At 43.6% G+C, this 24,519-nt stretch overlaps 1 protein-coding gene across 3 annotated transcripts in view; it reads right to left on the reverse strand.

Moving 5' to 3' along the window:
- RCL1 (RNA terminal phosphate cyclase like 1) overlaps positions 1 to 24,519 on the reverse strand; it is a 95,170-nt gene that overhangs the window by 49,270 nt on the left and 21,381 nt on the right. For all 3 annotated transcript variants that reach the window (XR_009051314.1, XR_009051315.1, XM_057721636.1), the window contains exons 4-7: positions 23,598 to 23,672; positions 22,567 to 22,691; positions 6,579 to 6,704; positions 2,354 to 2,510 (exon numbers count right to left, since the gene is read on the reverse strand). Coding sequence is in view for 1 of the 3 variants with exons in the window: in XM_057721636.1 (XP_057577619.1) it covers positions 2,354 to 2,510; positions 6,579 to 6,704; positions 22,567 to 22,691; positions 23,598 to 23,672 (483 nt within the window). In the remaining 2 variants the exon portion in view is untranslated. The remainder of the gene's footprint in view (positions 1 to 2,353; positions 2,511 to 6,578; positions 6,705 to 22,566; positions 22,692 to 23,597; positions 23,673 to 24,519) is intronic.

Below are 24,519 nucleotides of genomic sequence, written 5' to 3' on the forward strand. Positions count from 1 at the left end.
TCCATCAGATACTAAATAAGCTGGAAATTTTAATGAACTTTGAAACAGTTCATTTCTACTGGTTCCACCTTGTGACCGATAAGATATTTTCAAGAATGCGGACTTGGATCAGAGCTGTTTTCCTTAGTGAGGCCTGTGCAGGGATCAATACCCATGACCCAGGCATCACCTTGCCACACGGATGAATAAATTACAGTGGCAAAAGGAAGCATTAAAGAACAAAATCACCACTGTACCAGCCTTACTGATTTTATTTCACTGGCTCACGTGTGATTTTTGCAACTTTAAACAGGGTAAAACTTCCTTGAAGACATCAGGAAAGAAGCACTGAGATGTCTAACAACTGAGAATAAATACGCAGATAAGTTCAGAGATGAAAGGCTTTTCTCAGCTGCAGAAAAAAGACAATTTACAAACACTATACACCATCTAATAGCGAATCACCCAGAGAATAGTCAGCCCTCCGTGTCCACAGGTTCAATCAACCACAGACTGACTTCTAATTTCAGATGACTGAATCAGTGGAAACAGAACCTGTGTGTGTGTGTGTGTGTGTGTGTGTGTGTGTGTGTGGCAGGGGGGGCCAGGGGAAGGGATGACACACAGACTGTAATATACTATTTTATGTAAAGGACTTGCACATCCACAGATTTTGGTGTCCATGGTGGGAGAAGGGTCCTGGAACCAATCCCCCGTGGATACTGAGAGATGAGTGTATAGTTCTTGCTAGTGGTCACTTCAAGAATGCGGGCCCTAGGACATGGAAGTAACCTAAATGTCCATCAGCAGATGAATGGATAAAGAAGATGTGGCACATATATACAATGGAATATTACTCAGCCATAAAAAATTGAGTTATTTGTAGTGAGGTGGATGGACCTAGAGACTGTCATACAGAGCGAAGTAAGCCAGAAAGAGAAAAACAAATACCATATGCTAACTCATATATATGGAATCTAAAAAAAAAATGGTACTGATGAACCCAGTGACAGGGCAAGAATAAAGATGCAGATGTAGAGAACGGACTTGAGGACATGGGGTTGAGAGGGGGCAAGGGGGAAGCTGGGACTAAGTGAGAGAGTAGCACTGACATATATATACCACCAAATGTAAAAGAGATAGCTAGTAGGAAGTTGCTGCATAACACAGGGAGATCAATTCAATGATCGGTGATGCCTTAGAGGGCCAGGATAGGGAGGGTGGGAGGGAGTGGCAGGAGGGAAGGGATATGGGGATATATATATATAAATACAGCTGATTCACTTTGGTGTACCTCAAAAACTGGCACAAGAGTGTAAAGCAATTATATTCCAATTAAAAAAAAAAAAGAATGCGGGTCCTAGTGTGCTTTCCCAGCAGAGGCGTGATCACCCATGGTGCCTGTCCTGGATTCTGCATGTCAAGGGAAAAGTTTCACCTTCCTGAGGTGCAGACTAACAGGAATCTTGGAGCCAGATTTGTGACTCTTTTCTAACCAAGTATATGGGATCTTAAAGAATGAATTTTCAGGCAGCTTATGTTATTTCTCCTGCCGTCATCTTTCCTTCTCTCCCAAATTTCCTCCTTGCTTATTTTGGGTCACCTCAACTATCGCTGGGAAACAGAGCGAAGTGTGTGTGTACATCTGTGCACGCTGCTCATGTGGATCAACAGAGAAAGGACTGTGGCAACTGAGGGGACCGGCCTGGTCAGGCTGGTCTGCGCTCTGTCCCACCAGCAGGGCTACAGAAGCAAAATGGCAATCAGTGCGGTCTTGCCTTCAGCATCATATTACCTTTTCTTTGTCCCATCTTCCCAAGCCCCTCCTGTGCTCTGACACAGGCCTGCCTTCCCTAGACACTCCTCTGTGCTCCTGATCACCCTGCAAAATCAAGCCTGTTGACACTGTTTCCTGTCTGAATTAACTGTCACATACAATTCCGGGCTTTCAGCTTCTCTTGAAAAATCTGAAAAGGATGAGCTCCCATCCCCTATGGCAACGAGTGGTGGGCTGAGAGATGGTACCTGCTTTGCTGGGGGTGATGTGCGCTCTTCAATTGGCCAGTCACTGCCTAACCTGCTTCATTTTTCACTTTCTCTCTCCTGTGTGACTCTATCCCAGTTCCTTGCCCTCTCGACCATTAAAACCTACCTGCTGTGTGTACCAAACGAGTGGGGCTGGATCTCTGATCACTAACTAGTTTAGCTAATCCATTACGCTCGTTAATGCTAAACTGCCTAAAGGGTAAGAAGAGGTTAACTCCTTGATTAAAGCCCTTAAAAGAGGAAGAAAGTTGCTAATGAATAAAACTGAGAGACCAAGAACTGCTTCCTGATGGCTCCTCTCCCAGACCTGCAGGAGCTGAGGACATACCCTATAGATTTCTTCGAGCAGCAGCTTGGCACAGTTCCTGCCGAGGTCCTCGGGAAGCACCGCTGCTCCCTGGCCCTGGGGGTTGGAGGCCAGTTCAGCACTGAGGAAGGTGCCGCCGGTGGTCTCGGCAACCAGGGACAGCCCGAAGCCTGGAGACCTGGTGATTCAAAGGCACAGACACTGAGTAGCATATGAAGTGGCGTTCACGTTCACAGTAAAAAGAGAAGACAAACATCTTTTTGATGGCATTCCGTCTGGTTACATCAGGCCTTATTCGAGTTCCTACCAGGTCACACTGGAAATATACATGACGCAGCGAGGGCACACATGTGGCAGGACCAAAGGTGATGCAAATTGGCACTGCTTTTCTTTTCAGCACCCCCTAGATCCCCCTTACCTTCTCCCACTCCCTACGCTGTAAAAGATCCTGCTGCAAGAGTTTGTAACAATCAACATACGGAGCCCCTAGCTACTGCCAGTTTCTGAGCTGGGGGCTTGACACCACCCTGCAGAGTAAATGTTACCATCCCCGCCTTACAACTGAGGAAATGGACAAATCAAGCAACCTGCACCAAGTCCACACAGCTTGAAAGAGACTGAGATGTGTTTCAAACACAGGTCTTCAAGACTCCAAAGTCCACGGACGTTCTCCACCACGGCACTCACTCAGCCCTCAGCCACAACCCGCTCAGACGCATAAGCCGCCTGGAGATCACATGATTACAGCCCTTCCCGAGAAGCAGCAGGCTGCTCCCCCGCGACGAGAAACACCACACACGGAGAAAGGGCCTAGAGAAGGCACACCTTTATGTTTTTGTCCCCATGGGACACCTCTAACTCAGAATTCACTTAATATAATCAATGAGCCAGCACCATGTTCTCTCCTGTGTGTTTCGACCGCTAACAGCCAGACCCTAAGACCCGTCCTGCCTAGGACCACACGTGACTCATGTACTTGTGCATCCAACAAACATTTGGGGGAAAGCTTCCACAGACCCAGGAACTGGGGTGCCGTGGTACGCACAAGAGTCCCTGCTCTCACAAGGCTTCGTGGCAACCAGTTTGACACAAAAACAAAATCAGTCCACAAACAATAAAAACAAGCATCTCTCCACAAAATTTCCAGATTTGACATCTCACCTTTGCCCAGTGCCTTTTAAACAAATACAGTTGACCCTTGAACAACACGGGTTTGAACTGCGCAGGTCCACTTACACAGGCTTTTCACTAAATACGTACTGCAGTACTACATGATCCTAAGTTGGTTAAATCGGAGGATGCAGAGGAACCACAGATACAGAGGAACCAAAGTTATGGAGGGTCAACTGTAAGTTCCATGCAGGTTTTCAACTGCAGGGAAGGTCAGTGTGCCTAACTCTAGCATTGTTTCAAGGTGAACTGTACCCATTTCCCAGCAATACACTCCACACGGAAGCACAATACCGCTCTGCCTCCTTTGACACAATTCAACATATATATTCATGAAGCACTTTCTATGCATCTAGCACAAAACCAGCCAAAATATTTGTTTCACAAAGACTATGTATAAAATTTATAATGTTTCAAGCATACTATATATGAGCTCACAATAGGGAGGAACTATACTGATCAGTCCTCAGTTTCTTCAAAAAAAAAATCATCTATGTAGCCAAGGATTAATAACACCTGCCAAGGGGAGAGGGTACAGTGAGAACACAGGTTCCAGGGCACTCTGAGTCACGCTTAACAATCTAACACCGAACCAAGGAGACGCATCATGAGACATTTGAAGCACAATCTCAAGTTGCCTATGAATCACTTGACCAGGAGGAGGGACTGGGCAGCCAGCTCAACAGCAGAGGCAATGGCATGCCAAAATGAAGAGGAGAAAATGCAGGCAGGAAGAACCAGGAGATAAGCCACCATCACTGCTCTAATCCACTTACCTTCATATCCTAAGAACTTCCTAACTTTTCCATCCATGGGATATTTCTGAGGTGTGTGTATTTATTACAATGAATTTTATATTTAATTAAGATTGTTCCATTAGATACCGCATTTGTCTTACAGAAAACAACATAACATTAAGCTCTATGTACTTTACACCAATTCCCCCACCCCACCCCCCACCCCCCAATTTGGGGGGGGGTGTTATCAGGCCTATTTCAAGTTATGCTGACAACACGGCTGATCACCAAGTGACCTCACTGAAGATGTGCATTAGTACCATTTGCAAATGACAGCCTCCAAAACTTTCTAATCAGTGATGGACTAGATTTTTCAAAAAGTCATGACTGTGAGAATCAAAATGGGACCATGCTGGACAACTATGCACTGGAAAAAGAGCTCACACAGGCCACCAAGAATTGCTGGCTCCCAAGTTTCCAGGCCACGGCCACACATAACTCTCACTCCTAGACTTCAATAAGCCTAACTTACATGGATACGTCACTGAATTAGAAGAGGAAAATACCTACTCACAACTTTATAATTTCATAATGGAGAAGGAAAGTCACCATTTGTCAACTGTAGCTTGAGATTTAGAAAACAAAACACAAACTTAATATCATGCATTGGTTTTACAGGTAAATTTTAAAGTAGAGCTTGGAGTTGATAACCCATGAGGTTATGCCCACATCTCCAACCACATGTGAGCTTCCTACTCATTATTAGGAAGCATGGGCCTTGACCAGCACTAGGGTCTGCCGAGTCAATGGCATTATAAAAAGCCACCCTCTAGCTGGAGGCAGCATGGCCTTCAGGTCTGCTCTGCTGCTTTGCAGAGCGAGAGGCCAGATGACAAGGCACTATCGAGAACAGGCCATTCAGACAGCTGCTGTGCTACCTATCCTCCCCCATCCCTCATAGTCTCCTCTCCGCAGAAAACAGCTGACACATAATTCCAAACCTGTGGCCAAGAAGGGAAAAGACAGGAAAGAATGGCATTAGCAGCTACCATTTCTGTAGCACCTACTCTGTGCCAGACATTGCATTAGTGGCTTACATATGTGACATCTTCATCTTTACAGTAACCTAAAGATCCAAGTGTTATCACTCCCACGTTATGCATGAGGAAAACAAACACTGATGGTATTTGAGCAGTACACCAAAGGTTTGGGACCATCAATGACCTTTCCAACTCCCAGAGAAAGGGCAGCTCTGCACACAAACCCTTTCCCAACTCTAACCTCTGACACCACCACCTCTGCTGCTCTGGACTGAGGCACCACTGCATTTCTGAAATCACCTTTACCTTTTCCTTGGGACTCATGAAGGTCTGATATCTCATAACACACTCACCCCTCCTTTACCTCCTCTTTCCTTCTTTACCTGAAGTTAAAAAAAAGCTCAGAAGGAAGAGCTATGAAAAAGGATGAGCTGTGGTACAACTTAGGAAAAAGCTAATTTCTTAACCCATAGCAGTCTCTAGATGTTCATATTTTTAGAAGACACAACCTGAAAACTTCAGGTTCAAACTGTAAAGATACTGTCATTCACACTGAAATGGTTATGGAAAAACAAAGAAAACCTACACACAAGGAAAGCAAATTTGGCAAAACGTGCAGTGTTAACTACAAGTAGTAGGACTGTACAAGCGTTCACTGTATCATCCTTTCAACTCTTCTGTATACTTAATATTTTCATAATAAAAAATTAGGTTTTAATTGCCTTCCTAACTCACTGGTTTCTAAATATACAGCCAAAGCCTAAAACAGATATTTTCATCACATAGATCATTAATTTTTTTATTTTCTAAAGTGAGGTTTTCCGCAAAGGCTCTAACTAAACTAAACTCAAATCTGCAATAACAACTTTCTCTGGCTCTAGGGGTGTTGTTCCCCTTGAAGGAGAGAGAAGCCAACTGGCACTTAGACCAACAAAGGATTTTTTCACCTAAACTGGGTGGAAGGACTTGTTCAGTTTAATTTTTTGTGGGGACAGAGTACGGATGGGATTTAAAGCTTGAGGCACTGTTTATTAATAGCTGGGCTTTAATTCCCCTAGGCCGGTGTCTCAACCACTCATCACCCAGCACTGGGCGCTGTGATGTTTACCATGTGATAGGTGCTCAAAAGATGCCTGTTGGTGACAATGGCAGTCAGCTGGAAAGAAAACAAATGTGAATCACTCCTCCTCAGGGGCTGCCCAACCTCAGAGCTGGCAGCTTTAGCTTCAATCAGACCAGGAGTACGCAAAAAGGCTAGGGTGGCTACAGGTTAGGCTCCAAAAATGCACAGGCACTTACTTCCCAGAGTTGACTCCTTTCATGTGGTCTGTGTAAATATAGATATCAGGTATAAACTTGTTGAGGATGCTCCTTGCAGAATCCACAATCCGGTTTGCCATCTGAGGTGATACGCGTACCGAATAACTGCAACCTGGAGTTAAGGGTGTCATTCTGCTTGGACTCCGCAACAGAGAAAGGCCATTCATAAAGCGAGCAAATATTTGTGGAGCTGTCACAACAAACCAGGACTTCTAATTCCATTCTACTCTCCACCTGTGTTTAATTACTCAACCTTGTAGTACCACAACTCCATTTTTTTGCATTCTTATTTTTATCTATTATTATTTTATTATTATACACTTTTTTTGTACTATTATAAAAAGCCCTTGGTGAAAAACATCTAAATCATATAAACACTTGGAAAGTATAAAATAAAAGCTGCCAATCCTGCTCTAGACTGCCCACCCATCCTCCCTCCCCTAGAAATGGTTCACCTCAACTTCGGAACACATAAAGGCAACTGCCCCCCTGTGTGGCATGAGCCAGGCTCCCTCTGAATTATTCTCTGACCATCCCTACTGCTGTAATCACTGCGTCTTTCTCTTAGGAACCTAAGACCAGAACAGACACCACACTGGGACTGACCTGGGCCCCTGTGTGACCCAATCCAACCCCTGGTAGGCTGACAGGGGAGGCAGAAAAACATTACTGAAAGAGCACAGTGGGGCTGTCTCTAAAGGTATAAACAGGTTTTTGTTTTTAACTTAAGAGGCTACTTTCAATTATTTAAGTGTTGATAATTCTATTTATGGATGATACAGGCTCCTCACAACTGCTACTTTGTGGTCAAAATACTGATAATTAGCACTTTTACAACAGGGCGCCCTAAGAAAGGAAAGTAGAAAGATATTAGCAACTCAAATGAAAAGGTTGGTGCTTGAGGAAGCGGAAACCATTACCTAAAATTAGACTCTATTACAGAGACTGGCTCTCCCCAATTCCACCAACCAAATAAAAAGTGTGTACTAAGCACCTCCAATGTTCAATGTACGGTCAAGGGGCGGCTGCGTATGTGGGACGAGGGGCTAAAGAAACGGATAAGTAACAACGTGTGATCTTCCCACTACTCTGATCCAAACCCTATGCAGCAAGTTCAACAGGGAAAACAAGGTGTGTGGCCTGCCCAGCTCAGCCCAACTCTTCAAAAATTACTGTCAATAACACATTTAATTTTCACTTGAGCTGCAGAAACAAAATGCTCAGAGACTGAACAAAGAACTTGATTGGCACCTAGTTCCCCTTTCTGACCCACCTGGAACATCCACCAGCTTCCTCACCCTAAGGAGAATCTCCCAGTAACTCTGGGCCCTCCCAGATCAGACCCTCTAAGTCTTTTCAGTGTTCACCCCCAACCCAACACCACCACCCCCAGCTCCACCAACCAAAGTGCCCAAGTCCTTCAGCCTGATCTGCCTGCCTTCACTCTTCCTACCTGGAGATCCCCCCTCTCCTGGAATCCTCCATGCAGCACCGACTGTGGTCTGCACTTGAACTTACCACGTCTCCCTTCACGTACATTCATGCTGCCCTTGCTCTTCGATGAGACCACACACTCCATAAGAAAAGGGGCTCTACCTCTGTATCCCTCACAAGACTCTCATACACTACTTTTGTACTCAGAAATACTCGATAAATATTTGACTTGACTCAAAGGACAAACCTGAAATGAGGAAAGAGCAAAGAGGGATTTTTCAATACACACACAGAGCCCAGTTACATCACCACCTCTTCTGTCCAGAACGTACTTTTGACCACAGGCAGCTTAGACAAACAGTACCAGGTCTCATACCCTTTGGACCAGGAGGGTGCTGTCCTTCTGAGGCCTGAAGCTGCCCACTCTCTGTGGGAAAATACAGATGTCGCTATCCTGACACATAACCCCACAGCATTCACGGCTTCCAAAGTTCTTTCAAGTATATAATCATCTTTTATTTTATGCTCACGGTAACCCTGAGGCAAGGGTCATGGAGTCCTGGTTCCAGGGCTCACACCCGAGGAACAACTGTGTCACGGAACTAAGATTCAAAATTAAACAGATCCGAATTCCCAGAGACAACCTTCTCCCCCTCACCTCTCAAAGGGATGTGGAAACCAGGTGGGTCTAACAGTGCTAATGAGGGCCAGTGGAAGCGTATACCAGAACTCAGGCAGTGGAGTAAAGAAGGAGAGGCACTTTAAAGCCAGATGCATCCCAGAGTCATTATGGAGCTATCTGGCTCCCCGTGGAGGCCCTACCAAGATTGGCTAAGAGTTCTAGAATCAGACTGTCTTAAGTCCCAGCTCCAGCAAACTGTATCATTCTGGGGCTAATGTGCTATTCTTGGTGCCTCTACCTCCTCATCAGTAAGAAAAGGATCATCATAATACTCTCCTCACAGGGTCTGGAAGCTCAAATGAAATAACGCATGTAAAGTGCTCAGCGGTGCCTGGTGTGTGGTTGGAGCCCAGTGAATTCAACTCTTGCTTTTCCTACTGGTAGTCCCAGATTCAAATCCCGAAGCAGAGGTTCTTTCCTCTCAGGGGTAAGAGACCTCCCTGAGAATCTGATGAAAGCTATGAACCCTCTCTTAAGAAACACGTGAACACACAATTTTGCATACAACTTCAGGGGGTGGTGAACGTCCTGAAGGCCATTTATGAAAGACAAGTTCATGGCTACAGCCCGTGTGGAACTCCTACCCTTCACCCCCTCTGGTGTTGCAAGTCAGAGAAAGTTAAGGGGAGTGCGTGTGTGTGTGTGTGTGTGTGTGTGTGTACAGAGAAAGAGACTGATATCTCTAAGTACCTTCCCTACAGTTAGAGAAAGGAAATCAGACTGTCCAACAAATTCCACCTCACGCCCCTCTTCTGCCACTACCCCAGCTTCTTCACTTAACTCTTATGTATCCAATCATGAGCTACTGGGACAGCATCACAAAACTAAAACACAGTGTTCCTTTCCCTCTAAGGCCGGGGGAGAATGAGAGTGGGTGGCAGTAAATAAAAGGTAACCACACTGTCCAGTCACAGCTGCTGGCAGGAACAGCCCGGGCTGCCTCCCAGGCCCTGGCCGGTCAGTCAGAGAGATGCACTCTGTGGGACGCGGTGGGGGGCGGGGGGAGCTCCGTTAAAACCACAAACACACACAAGAGAGCGGGGCTCCTTCTCCCAGCTCCAGCCCTCCTCTGCGGAATACTACCTCCCAGCTCAGCCCAACCGTTAACCAGCCTTGTGAGTAACAAACCACAAAACCAGCTAAAGCTTTTTCCAAAGGCAGCTCTTTTTTCCCAGGCTCCAAAGCTGGCCAAGAAGGTGATCTCAATTCAAACCCACATTCCTTTGAGGTGTTTGTGAAATAGGCAGCTTTGCAGGCCAGTGGCTGGAATCTGGAATGTTTGGTTTGCGGACAGGGATCTGGGCAAGGGCACCGTGTCAAGTCTCCTGGGGAGCTTAGAGGAGGGCTCTAGAGTCGGGGCTGTACCGGGCAGGGTTCAGGTGTCCTAGCCCCAGCCTCAAGGCAAGGGCATCCTCACCAGCATCCTTCTGGCTCAGAGTCTACACAGGGAATGCTCGGAGAGCACCAGAGAGAAGCCGGGAAGGAACAGTGTTACACCCCAGGCGCCCAGGGCACCACAGCTCTTTCAGCTTTTATGTAAAAACCTGTACAACCTCAAAGCCGTTTCCCAGCGTGTTCATCAAAGGCTTCAAAAAAACTCACAAAGCTTTTGCGCACCCAGTACAGCGAGTACAGCTGGGACTCCAGTGTAACCTCCTCCGTGAAACCCATGTTGTTACCACAGGGCTGTGGTAAACAAACAGAGCACGCGCTGGAAATCACATTTCCAAACTAGAGAGAATGGATTCCAAGCAGAGTTCACTGCCACGACACAGCATTGAGGAAACAAATCTCAAAAGAGAAAAAACAAACTGAAATAGTCCTGAGAGTGTGTAGGACTCCATGTACAAGGCCATTAACCGCAGCATTTTTGGCAACAGCGAAAAACAGAAGACACCCCAATGGCCATCAACAGGGTTTCATTTAGAATTCTTTACACAGTGAAATGCAATGTTACCAAGAATGAGGTCCAGCTATATAAGTAACTGACGTGGGTCAAGCAGAACAGGCATACTTAGTTTAAAAACAAAACAAGGGCTTCCTAGGTGGGGCAGAGGTTAAGAATCAGCCTGCCAATGCAGAGGACATGGGTTCGATCCCTGCTCCAGGAAGATCCCACATGCCGCGGAGCAACTAAGCCCGTGTGCCGGAAAAAAAAAAAAAAGTTAAAAAAAATAAATAAATAAAACCAAAACAAGACATAGACACACTACCAACTGTAAAAGACACAGCTAGTGGGAAGTTGTCCTATAACAAAGGGAAATCAACTCGATGATGGGTGATGTCTTAGAGGGCCAGCACAGGAAGGGTGGGAAGGAGTTGCGGGAGGGAGGGGATATGGGGATATATGTATAAACACAGCTGATTCACTCTGGTGTACCTCAAAAGCGGGTACAAAAGTGTAAAGCAATCACATTCCAATAAAGAGCTTAAAAAAAGAAAACAAAACCACCTACTTGCATCACATTTCCATTTCTCTATAACCTGTTTCTACCTCCCCAGAACTGGAGAATGAGAGTTGAATATCACCTGGAATATCACAATGTAAGTATCCATCAACGTGGGGGCTCCCCGGGACAGGAACCATTCCTCTTCCACCTGCCACTCTCTCCTCACATACATAAGTCTTGGCCCGTAGGTGGGCCCGTGGATGGCCGTGCAAAGAACAGACCATAATCCAGGGATCATCTGTTCTTGATCCCTACAAAGAACCTCAGGCAGCACCCTAAGTCTGATCTTTTATCTCAGCAACAGCTCTCTCTGTCCTGTGGCTGTGCCACCCACCCTGTACCGTGCCCTCATCACTCACTGTTCAATCTCCATGCCTCTGAAAAGTTAGTCCACTCCACACTTTCTTTCCTCCAAGTAGGACCCCCCCTAAAACGTCCTGAGAAATACAAAACTTGACTTTAAGCCCACATCACCTCAAGAAGCATACATCCTGGTCTACCCCACTCTGTCAAATTCCCACGAAGAAAGCCACACTCAACCCCATCCAGCCCCCACCCCACCCCACCTCTAACACTGCCCTCACCCAGATCTTGTTGGCACCTGGAATTTTACCACTCAATATCTAAAACCCCAAAACCAGTTCCCTAAACACAATTTCTTGTTCTTCTACACAGCACACATATCTACTTCCATTAAACCTGCTGAGGTTTCCAACCCCATGACCACATGCTTTCTCCAGGCTGGCGAGCCCCTGCTGGTCAGTAAGGAGCACCCTGGCCGTCACTCCAATGACACGCTCACCAATAAGCCCTCTGACCCATCCTTCTGCACGACTCACTCACCCTGTCAATCCACACCCAGCCCTGGATGAAAGTGGCCCTCCTGTCTCCCCTATTTCTCCTTCTAGGCTGCCAGCTGCTGCTGGACGCAGCCCCACGGCCATGCAGCTGGCATCATGATAACATCTCACGTCAGCTGAGCGCTTACTGCAGTCCCACAGCCTTCTTCTTATCCTTAGTTACTATGTCCCTATGGGCACCACGCCCCCAATGGTGGCCCCTATGCCACTGTGACAGCACATCTTTACCACCCTTTCACATTCCCTTATCATACCCCTGCCGACCCCCTTATCCTGGAACCTACCCTAACTCAGTAAAAATTGAAAACTCCTCCCACCGGCTTCCAGTCATCGTCAGAGAGCTCCATCTAGAGCCATCCTTACCATCCATTTTCAGTCCATCCCCTCTCAAATAATGAAAATAACAGCAGCCACAATTTACCAAATACTTACATACCAGCCCAGTTTCTTGTACTGCACATCTATTATCTCATTTAGCCTTCATTACAGCCCCATACGGCAGTCATAAACGAGCCCAATGATAGATGTGCCAATCAAGGCTGACAATTTTGGGGCCAAAATTCTACCACCAGTGAGTGGCAAGGCCAGTTACAATCCACATCTGTGTAGCTCTAGTGCCTGTGCTTTAATCACCTTATTACCTTGCTTTATCAGTCTCCCTCTCTCATAGATAAATCTACGTTGCCCAACCTACAAAACTACTCAAATCATCACCAACCTTTCTGTTAAAAAGGAAGGGAGTCAGAACAAACATATGGACACCAAGTGGGGAAAGTGGGGAGGGGGATGAATTGGGAGATTGGGATTGCCATCTATACATTACTAGTAAGAAAACATATACCAAATTGTACACTTTAAATATATGCAGTTCATTGTATGTCAACTGTATCTCAATAAAAGTTTTTAAAGAAAAAAAAGAAAAAAATCAAATTGTACACTTTAAATACACGCAGTTTATTGTATGTCAATTATATCTCAATAAAAGTTCTTAAAAAAAAAAAAAAGGAAGGGAATCGTCTCAATTCTCCTCCTCAAGTTATCACCTTACCTCTCCTTCTAGTCTCTCTCCCGTCAAGGATCTTGAAAGAGTGGCCTCTGCTGTTCCCCATTTCCCTCCGTCACTCTGCAACCCAGAACGGCTTATCTGGCCTCTGCCTCCGCCGCCCTCCGGAAAGAGCTCCCCGGGCTACCAGTGGCAGCCTGCTGAGTCCCTCCGCTCGCCCCCGTCCCGATGCGGACCCCTCTGAGCCCTTCTAAAGTGCTGACCAGGGCGGGCTTCCAAGAAGCTGCATTTTCTTTTTCTTTTTTAGAAAAAAAAATATTTGCAATTTATTCATAAGCAAAGAGTTAACAGCCTTGGTATAAAGAGACTTTCCCTCCAGCTTCCCTTCATCAGTTTGTATAGGAAAAGCAGAATACATGTTTGACTCTTTCCTTTTACTACCAGTTTTCAAAAGAATGAGTTGATTTCCAAGGGTGATCAATAAAAGTTTATTTTTTTTAAGGATCATAATAAATTTGTGGTGTAAACTTATTTAATGTGTTTCAACTGGCTGTAATTGTTCCCACGGGTGGTTGGACTGTCCCCCCTTTTACTAGTAGGAGCCTCTTCAAGTTGGCTTCTGTGTCCAGTTGACATGACTCTAGTAGCCTTTGACAGCTTCCTGGATTTCTGGGAATTTTACTAGATACTGTCCAATTCTTAACCATAGGGGTTATATTATGTCACCTTCCTACCAGCCTTTCAACAGAATATAAGGTCAAACTTTAGTTTTTTACCAATCTGATTAGTGACAGATGGTACGCCAGTGTGGTTCTTAAAATTCTCTTTTAATTTTTATTTATTTTTTAAGGGAAATATACATAATTGATTTCTTTATTTTCCTCTCAACAATCTGACTTTCCCTAGTCTCCCTTCCTGGGAGCACATACTCTACTTCTGCTTTTAAGTCTTAGTGATCTCACAGAGTTCCAGCCTCCTCTCTGCCTTCTAACATGGTACCTGACTCCAAACCATTCATTTCTAGCTCTCCTTGCCCCTAAGTTACAGTTCAACATTCCTAATTTCTAATAATTCCTTTCTAAACGTACCCTCTTATCTACCTGGAACCATCAGACCCAACATGAATAAAACTAAACTTATTTTCACCACCATCCACACAGCCACAACCCACCCAAAACATTTGTAGCTTCTATCTGAACAAATATGTCTATTCAGGGGCATAAGTGAGAAACATCAAAATCATGCTCAAGGACTCCTTATTCCTCTAGTACAGACCCAGGTGATCACCGCGTCCTGTCCATCCTGCCTCTAGGACCTCCGTAAACTAGCAGCCCTCACCTGTCCCCCAGGCACTACCCTCACAAGCTCTTTAGGGCACAATAATTCCCTGCTATCTTTGCCTCTAAGTGACTGCCATTAGGTGAAGAGGTTTGTTTGCTGTTGGTTTTTTTGAACTTGTACCTACCAAAATTTCTACAATGAGCCACAAATAGCCAAAAGTTCTTTCAGCAGCACCAGAGTTATCTGCAAAATGTGCAAATTCTCTCTCCAAAAGAAAATGACTAACTCTGAATGAAGGTCAACTCCTCAGCACAGCCTCCAATCTTCACACACTCCTGCCCCGACTTTTGGTCCCATCTTCTACTGCCAAACACCCTTGACTGACCTGCATTCAGGCCACACCACGTTGCCTGCCATTCCCGAGCCACTGTGCACTGCTCTCTCCACACAGGCCCACATTTCTGCTGAAAGAACTCCTTCTTCTTTGCCCCACTTTACAAGCCTCTGTTCTTCAAGGCTCAGTCCAAATGCCCTGTCCTCTCTATAGAAAAAAGCAGAGGTTAAAAGCCTGGGCCATGGGAGAAAACTCCTTAAATTTTTGAAGCATCAGCTTCCCCATCCACAAAATAGGATGTAAGTGAATTCAGACTCACTTTGAGGCTTAAGAATAAAGTATATAAAATACAAATGTATTAAACTCCACAATCAAAACACACAGAGTGGCTGAATGGATAAAACAAGATCTGACTGTATGCTTTGCCTAAGAGACTCATTTTAGATGTAAGGACATAAATAGGCTGAAAGTGAAGGCATGGAAAAAGATATTCCATGCAAATGGTAACCAAAAGAGAGCAGGGGTGACGATACTTATATCAAACAAAATACACTTTAAGCCAAAAAAGACTTTAAAGTCAGAAAAGATAAAGGTTATTACATGACAATAAAAGGGTCAGTTGAACCAGGAGATATAACAATTATAAATATATGCACCCAAACAGAACTAACAGACATTATACACAACATCTGGCCACCAGCAGCAGAACACACATTTTTCTTAAGTGCACATGGAACATTCTCCAGGATCACATGGTAGGTCAAATTTAAGAAGGCTGAAATCATCTGCAAGTATCTTCTCCAACCACAACAGAATGAAACTAGATATCATTAACAGCAAGATATCAAATAAACAGCCTAACTTTACACTAGAAAAAGAAGAAATCAAATTCAAAGTTAGCAGATTAGAGTAGAAATAAATAAAATAGAAAAACAACAGAAAGAATCAACAAACAGTTGACTTTTTGAAAAGATAAACAAAACTGACAAACCTTTAGCTAGACTAAAAAACGAGGAGACTCAAATAAGTAAAATCAGAAATGAAAAGAAACATTACAACTGATGCCACTGAAATCAAAAAAAGATCATAAGGGACTATTATGAATGATTATATGCCAACAAACTGGACAACCTAAAAGAAATGAATAAACCTAAAACCTATCAAGTCTGAATTAAGAACAGAGAGCTTGAGCAGACCAATTACATGTAAGGAGACTAAATCAGTAATGAAAAACTTTTCAACAAAGAAAAGCCTAGGACCAGATGGCTTCAGCAGATGAAACCACTGGTGAATTCTCCCCAAACATTTAAAGAAGAATGAACACCAATCCTTAAGAGGAAACATTTCCAAACTCATTTTACAGGACCAGCATCACCAAAGCCAGACAAAGACAACACAAGAAAAGAAAACTACAGGCCAATAACCCTGATGAACATGGATGCAAAAAAAAAAACCCTCAACAAATATTAGCAAACTGAATTTAACAGCACATTAAAAGGATCATACTACATGACAGAGTGGCATTTATCCCTGGGATGCAAGAATGGTTCAACATATGTAAATGAATCAATGTGATACACCACATTAACAGAATGAAGGATAAGAATCACATCATTGTCTCATTAGTGGCAGAAAAAGCAACTGACAAAATTCAACACTCTTTCACGATGAAAACTCTCAACAAATTAAGCATGGAAGAAACCTACCTCCACACAATAAAGATGACATATGAAAAGCCCAAAGCTAACATCATATTTAATGGTGAAAAGTTGAAAGCTTTTCCTATGAGATTTAGAACAAAGCAAGGATGCCCGCTCTTGCCACTCCTATCCAACATAGTACTAGAAGTTCCAGCCAGAGTAATTAGGCAAGAAAAAGAAAGAAAAGGCATCCAAATTGGAAAGGAAAAAGTAAAATTATCTGTTGGCAGATGACACGATCTTATATGTAGAAACCCTAAAGAATGCCATCAAAAAAAAAAAAAAGAAAGAAAAAGAAAAACTATTAGAACTAATAAATGAATTCAATAAAGTTGAAGGATACAAAATCAACATACAAAAATCAGTTGCACTTCTATACACTGACAACAAACTACCTGCAAAGAAAGTCAAGGAAACAATCCTATTTACAATAGCATTAAAAACAAGCAAAAAAAAAACCCCTAAATACTTAGGAACAAACTTCACCAAGAAGTGAAAGACATACACTTAAAACTATGAAACAATGATAAAAGGCATTTTAAAAGACTTTTAAAATGGAAAGACAGTCCATGTTCATGGACTGGAAAAATTATTGTTAAAATGTCCATTCCGAATGGGAGGGGGCGGGGGGTGAAGGGGAAACTGAGACGAAGCGAGAGAGTAGCACAGACATGTATATACTACCAACTGTAAAACAGTCAGTGGGAAGTCGTTGTATAACAAAGCGAGTCCAACTCGAGGATGGAAGATGCCTTAGAGGACTGGGGCAGGGAGGGTGGGGGGGACTCGAGGGTGGGGGAGTCAAGGAAGGGAGGGAATACGGGGATATGTGTATAAAAACAGATGATTGAACCTGGTGTAGCCCCCCAAAAATAAAAAATAAAAAATAAAAAAAAGAAAAAAAAAAAAATGTCCATACCAAGACGAGCAGACAGAGCATCTAGGAAGTATATGTTCCTAGCCCTCATTGAGAGTGGGGTCTCGAGATAGGATTAAGATGGCAGAGTAGGAGGATGTGCGCTCACTCCCTCTTGCAAGAGCACTGGAATTACAGCTAAATGCTGAACAATCAGCGACAGAAAGACACTGGAACTCACCAAAAAAGACACTCCACATCCAGAGACAAAGGAGAAGCCGCAGTGAGACAGTAGGAGGGGTGCAATTGCGTTAAAATCAAATCCCATAAATGCTGGGTGGGTGACTCACAACCTGGAGAACAGTTATACTGCAGAAGTCCACCCACTAAAGTGAGGGTTCTGAGCCCCACGTCAGGCTTCCTAACCTGGGAGTCCAGCAACGGGAGGAGGAATCCCCAGAGAATCAGACTTTGAAAGCCAGCAGGATTTGATTGCAGGACCTCCAGAGGACTGGGGGAAACAGAGACTCCACTCTTGGAGGGCACACAAAAAAGTGTGCTCACCAGGACCCAGGGGGATGGAGCAGTGACCCCACAGGAGACTGAACCAGACCTACCTGCTGGTGTTGGAGGGTTGCCTGCAGAGGTGGGGGGCAGCTGTGGCTCACCGAGGAGACAGGGGCACTGGCAGCAGGGCTTCTGGGAAGTGCTCATTGGTGTGAGCCCTCCCAGAGTCTGCCATTAGCCCCACCAAAGAGCCTGTAAGCTCCAGTGCTGGATAGCCTCAGGTGAAACAATCAACAAGGTGTGAACACAGCCCCACCCATTAGCAGACAAGCAGATTAAAGTGTCACTGAGCTCTGCCCACCAAATCCCAATGAAGTCTTACTGAGCTCCGCCCACCCAGCCCTACCCAACATCAGTCCCTCCCATCAGGAAGCAGGCTCAAGCCTCCTACATAGCTTCCTCTACAAGAGGGCGGACAGCTATATCAAGCAGTATCAGCAGTATTTCGTCCTGTGGAACTGAAAACCACAGCCACAGAAAGACACAGAAAATGAAAAAGAGGACTTTGTACCAAATGAAGGGACAGGATAAAAACCCAGAGAAAAAACTAAGTGAAGAGTAGATAGCACCCTTCCAGAAAAAGAATTCAGAATAATGATGGTGAAGATGATCCAGGACTTGGAAAAAAGACTAGATGCAAAGATTGAAAAGTTTACCAAAGAACTAGAAGAAGTAAAGAGCAAACAAACAGAGATATGCAACAAAATAACTGAAATGAACACTACACTAGAAGGAACCAACAGCAGATTAACTGAGGCAGAAGGGCAAATAAGTGACCTGGAAGACAGAATGGTGATAATCACTGATATGGAAAAGAATAAAGAAAAAAGAATGAAAAGAACTGAAGACAGCCTAAGAGACCCCTGGGACAATGTTAAATGCACCAACATACACATTACAGGGGTCCCAGAAGGAGAAGAGAGAGAGAAAGGACCCAAGAAAATATTGGAAGAGATTCTAGTTGAAAACTTCCCTAACATGGGAAAGGAAATAGCTACCCAAGTGCAGGAAGCACAGAGAGTCCCAGGCAGGATAAACCCAAGGAGAAACATGCCAGGACATACAGTAGTCAAACTGACAGAAATAAAGACAGAGAAAAGTTATTAAAAGCAACAAGGGAAAAACAACAAATAACATTCAAGGGAAGTCCTATAAGGGTAACAGCTGATTTCTCAGCAAAAACTCTGCAAGCCAGAAGGGAGTGGCATGATATATTTCAAGTGATGAAAGGGAAGAACCCTCAACCAAGAATACTCTACCCAGCAAGGATCTCATTCAGATTCGACAGAGAAATCAAAAGCTTTACAGACAAGCAACAGGTAAGAGAATTCAGCACACCAAACCAGCCCTACAACAAATGCTAAAGGAACTTCTCTAAGCGGGAAACAGAAGAGAAGAAAAGGACCTACAGAAACAATAACAAAACAATTAAGAAAATGGCAATAGGAACACATATATCAACAATTACCTTGAATGTAAATGGACTAAAAGCACCAACCGAAAGACACAGACTGGCTGAATGGATACAAACACAAGACCCATATATATGCTGTCTACAAGAGACCCACTTCAGACCTAGGGACACATACAGACGGAAAGTGAGGGGATGGAAAAAGATATTCCATGCAAATGAAAATCAAAAGAAAGCTGGAGTAGCAATACTCATATCAGATAAAATAGACTTTAAAATAAAAAATGTCACAAGAGACAAGAAAGGACATTACATAAAGATCAAGGGATCCATCCAAGAAGAGGAGATAACAATTATAAATATATATGCACCCAATATAGGAGCACCTCAATACATAAGGCAAATGCTCACAACTATGAAAGAGGAAATGCAAGGCAGAAATAGAGACACAGATGTAGAGAACAAACACATGGACACCAAGTGGGGAAAGCGGGGAGGGTTGGGGGGGATGAATCAGGAGATTGGGATACCAAATGGTACACTCTAAATATATGCTATTTATTGTCTGTTAACTGTATTTCAATAAAAGTTCTTAAAAAACAAAAAAACAAAGAAAATGTCCATACCTTCCAAAGCAAACTGTGGATTCAATGCAATCCCTATCAAAATTCCAATGTTATTTTTAATAAAAACAGAAAAAACAATCCTAAAATTTATATGGAACCACAAATGACTGCAAATAGCTAAATCAATTTTGAGCAGGAAGGCAAAGCTGGGGGACTTCCTAGGTGGTGCAGTGGTTAAGAATCTGCCTGCAAATACAGGGGACACGGGTTCGAGCCCTGCTCTGGGAAGATCCACATGCCGCGGAGCAACTAAGTCCGTGTGCCACAACTACTGAGCCTGCGCGTGCGTTCTAGGGCCCATGAGCCACAACTATTGAGCCCATGCACCTAGGGCTTGTGCTCCACAACAAGAGAAGCCACCTCAATGAGGAGCCTGCACACTGCAGTGAAGAGTAGCCCCCGCTCGTGGCAACTAGAGAAAACCCGTGTGCTGCAATGAAGACCCAACACAGCCAATTAAATAAATAAATAAATAAATAAATAAATTTATTAAAAAAAAAAAGGCAAAGTTGGAGGCATCACAGGTCCTGATTTCAAAATATGTTACAAAGCTGCAAAAATCAAAACAGCATGGCACTGGCATAAAAACAGACACATAGACCAACAGACCAGAGAGCCCAGAAATAAACCTACACAAATCTGGTGAGCTGATCTTCCACTGGGATGCCAACAATACACAATGGGGAAAGGATATTCTCTTCAATAAACAGTGTAGGGAAAACTGGATACCTATATGCAAAAGAATGAAACTGGACTCTTATCTTACACCACACACAAAGATGAACTCAAAACAGATTAAAGACAAACGTAAGACTTGAAACTGTAAAACTCCTAGAAGAAAACACAGTGGTGGAGAATTTTAGCTTTTGCAATGATTTCTTGAATACCAAAAACAGGCAAAAGAACCAGCAAAGTGAAAAAGCAACCTACATAATGAGAGAAAATGTCTGAAGTTCACATATATGATTAATACCCAAATACAGAACACTCATACAACTTAGTAGCAAAATAAACAACCCAATTTAAAAATGGGCAAAAGACAGGACTTCCCTGGTGGTCCATTTGTTAAGAATCCACCTTCCAATGCAGGGGATGTGGGTTTGATCCAGCAAGGAACTAAGATCCCACATGCCACATGGCAACTAAGCCTGAGCACTGCAACTACTGAGCCCACGTGCTCTGGAGCCCACACGCAACAACTAGAGAGAAACCCACACACCACAGCTAGAGAAGCCCACGCACTGTGACGATGAGCCCATGCGCTGCAATGAAAGATCCCACGTGCCCCAACTAAGACCTGACAAAGCCAAATAAATAAATTACCTAATTTTTAAAAAAATGGGCAAAAGAACTGAATAGACATTTTTCCCCAAAAGACATACAAATAGCCAACAGGAACATGGAAAGATACTCAACAATCACTAATCACCAGGGAATTACAAATCAAAACCGCACTGAGATATCACCTCACCCTGTGAGAATGGCTAGTATAAAAATAAAAATAAAAAGATAAGTGTTGGCGAGAAATGGGAATCCCTGTATATTGTTAGTGGGAATATAGGTTGGTATAGCTACTATGGAAAACAGTATGGGGATTCCTTGAGAAGTTAAAGATAGAACTACCATTTGATCTAGCAATTCCACTTCTGGATACACATCTAAAGGAATTGAAATCAGGATCTCAAAGAGTATGTATTCCCATACTCTTCTCAGCATTATTCACAACAGCCACAGTAAAAGCAACCTAAATGTCCACTGACAAATGGATAAAGAAAATGTGATATCTGCATGCAACAGAATATTATTCAGCCTTATAAAAGGAAATGCTGTCATTTGTGACAACATGAGTGAACCTGGAGGACACAATGCTAAATGAAATAAACCAGACACAGAAGAACAAATACTACAAATTCCCAATTATATGAGCAATCTAAATAAATCCTAGAGATCTACCATACACCGTAACGCCTATATCATATATTTAAAAATTTGCTGAGCCTGTGCTCTAGGGCCCATGAGCCACAACTACTGAGCCTGCGTGCCACAACTGCCAAAGCCTGCACATCTGAAGGCCGCACACCTAGAGCCCATGCTCCACAATAAGAGAAGTCACCGCACTGAGAAGCCCTTGCACTGCAACAAAGAATAGCCCTGGCTTGCTGCAACCGGAGAAAGCCCACGCACAGCCATGAAGACCCAACACAGCCAACATTTATTTTAAAAAAGTGGTTTTTTAAAAATAAATCAAAATAAATTAAGTATATAAATGATCATAGTGCAGAGTAAGCACTTAATAAATGGTAGATATTATTCATTATTATTCAGTCCTCCCATATCTTCCAGACAAATTTGCTACTCTCTACTCTTAGCTCCTCCAACCCACTGCACATCGTCTATATTACTTTACACATTATAGCAGAATTATGTATTTGTATATTCATTTCCTTCACCAGACAATGACCTCTTTTGAGGGACTGCAGTGCACTGGTGGCAACAAAATCAAAGCCTCAGAAGAATATCATATACACTGAGGCTGTTTGCTTCAGTGTTAAATGAAAAAATAAATGAATCAGTCAGTCTAGCTATGGTGTAGCAGATAATAAAATATCCTATCTCAGCCAAAAATTACAAATTCACTGTTAAGACTTTTCCAAGATTGTTGTCTGAAATGTAAATAACCCTGGGAAGAAGTAAATTGTTATGAGTCATTCTTACCTAAGTGAGGCAAGAAAAAAATAAATCTGAAGCAAATGAAAAGGATACGCCATTCCTCTGATACGTTTGATCTTTCCTGGATCTGTGAGCTGAATGGGCTTCAGGACCTTCCTTACAGGACATGAGAAAAACACTTCACCTCCTCCTCCAGGAGGCATTCCTCGTCGCACAATCTGTATGCGCAGTGAGAAAGAAGAGGTGAGTATTCAGCAGAGTGGATGACACCCAACCTGGCCGGTTTACACCAAGAATGAAAACCATTAGAACGCAGAAAGCTCTTTCAAGCGCAACTTGTCAATCCCTTCAAGATAAACAGTACCTGATGTTAGCTCCTCAGAGGACATGTGCTGAGCAAGGAGACTATATGGTGTGCAGGACAGAGCAGTGGACACAGAGCCTGCATGTCCCAATCACATCACTTCACCACCAGGACCTGTTTCTTAAAATGAGGGACTGGACTAGTTCATCAGCTTATCCCATTTTTTAACCATCAAGAACCCTTTTCGTCTCCTCTGGAATTAACTGATCCATTAAAACTCTACGTTACTAAATAAAAATGAAGTCATTTTCCTTGTTTAAAAACATCACTTTAAAAAGTATAGATGCTAAACAGCTTAAGATATCCAGTGTTATCACACTGGATTGATGTAATTCCCCTAAACAGTAAACAAACCGATGCTTAAATTACTTCGACCAGGTTTTGAAAGTAATTTACTGAAAATTCTCAGGGACATTCAGGTTGGGAGGCTCTGGACACAAATTAAATGATCTAGGTGAGAGAGGCAGCGTGGCCAGAATCCTGGCTCCACTACTCATTAGCTGAGCTGTTATGAGCCAAGGAGTTAATACATGTAGAATGCTTACAACATCGCCCACCATGAAGTAAGTTCAGTGTAACCGTTGGCTGCTCTTGTCATTACTAAAGGGTCCCTTTCAGCTCAAAGTCTGCAATGTGGGTCTTCTTATAAATGGTGACTTCAAATGTGCCACACACACACTGAGGCATATAGCTCCTCCAATGAGTGGGTAAGAAAATCTTCCACACTGATATATACCACCAACAACTTGTACCTTCTTACCTTTAGCTCAAATGATTCGCCATCAATCCCAAACTGTTTCAATAGAGGAAGCGCTGTTGCCTTAAGAACATCAACCTGTAGAAATATTTCAAGGGAAAAAAAAAAAGCTTAGTTAAACCTTGAGCAATGGAAAGAAGAAACAGCCCACAAAGCAAGTGAAGGCTTAGCCTCCAAGTAGATGAAGCAGGCTGGTAAAGAGAAAAGAGGCTGGCTTACAGCTGAGGGTGTGGGCCGGCTCTGCTCCCGAGTACAGACGACGATTTTATAAGCCACTGGCTTCTTTGAGCCCCTTTTCCACATTTACAATGTCACACACCCACCTTATGAGCCATCAGGAGCACCATGCAAAAGGCACCAAGAAACTGCTGGGCTCACACAGAAAACACAGACCTGTGCTCAGTCTTACAGGTATAAACACTATGTGAGAAAATCACCTGTTTTAGCCTTCTTTTTCAAACACGATTGTTTAATGTCTAGAGCTGGCGGCACTCCAGGCTAAAGCAAATCAAATGAACTATTCAACCTAAGCATCCTACTAAGAATCTTGCTGACACCCACCACACAGGCATTTAAAGGTGGTAATTCTACAAGGCAGTGGGGGCCTCCAGGGAAGGAGAGCCCCAAACTGCACAAAGCAACACAAACCCCAAACTGCAATGACAACATCCACAGCAAGACTGTGTCAAGTGTTAACTATCTGTCTCTGCCCCATTCAGAACTCCCAGGAGGCCTGTGGTCCTTTCTTATTCATTTGTGGATTCCTCATTGAGGATAAGGTGACATTCAAATCAATGGCAACTTGGGAAAGAAAAGCAATCCCTTGCTTGTTCCCAATGGAACAAGACTTTTCTTGGCCCTGTGGGGGCGGACCCTACGGCAGGAGGCACTGAGGGCAGGCGCACAAGCAGAGGATGTAGGGAAA

Source organism: Hippopotamus amphibius, chromosome 2 (genome assembly GCF_030028045.1).
Source record: "Hippopotamus amphibius kiboko isolate mHipAmp2 chromosome 2, mHipAmp2.hap2, whole genome shotgun sequence".
Taxonomy (NCBI): Eukaryota; Metazoa; Chordata; class Mammalia; order Artiodactyla; family Hippopotamidae; genus Hippopotamus; species Hippopotamus amphibius.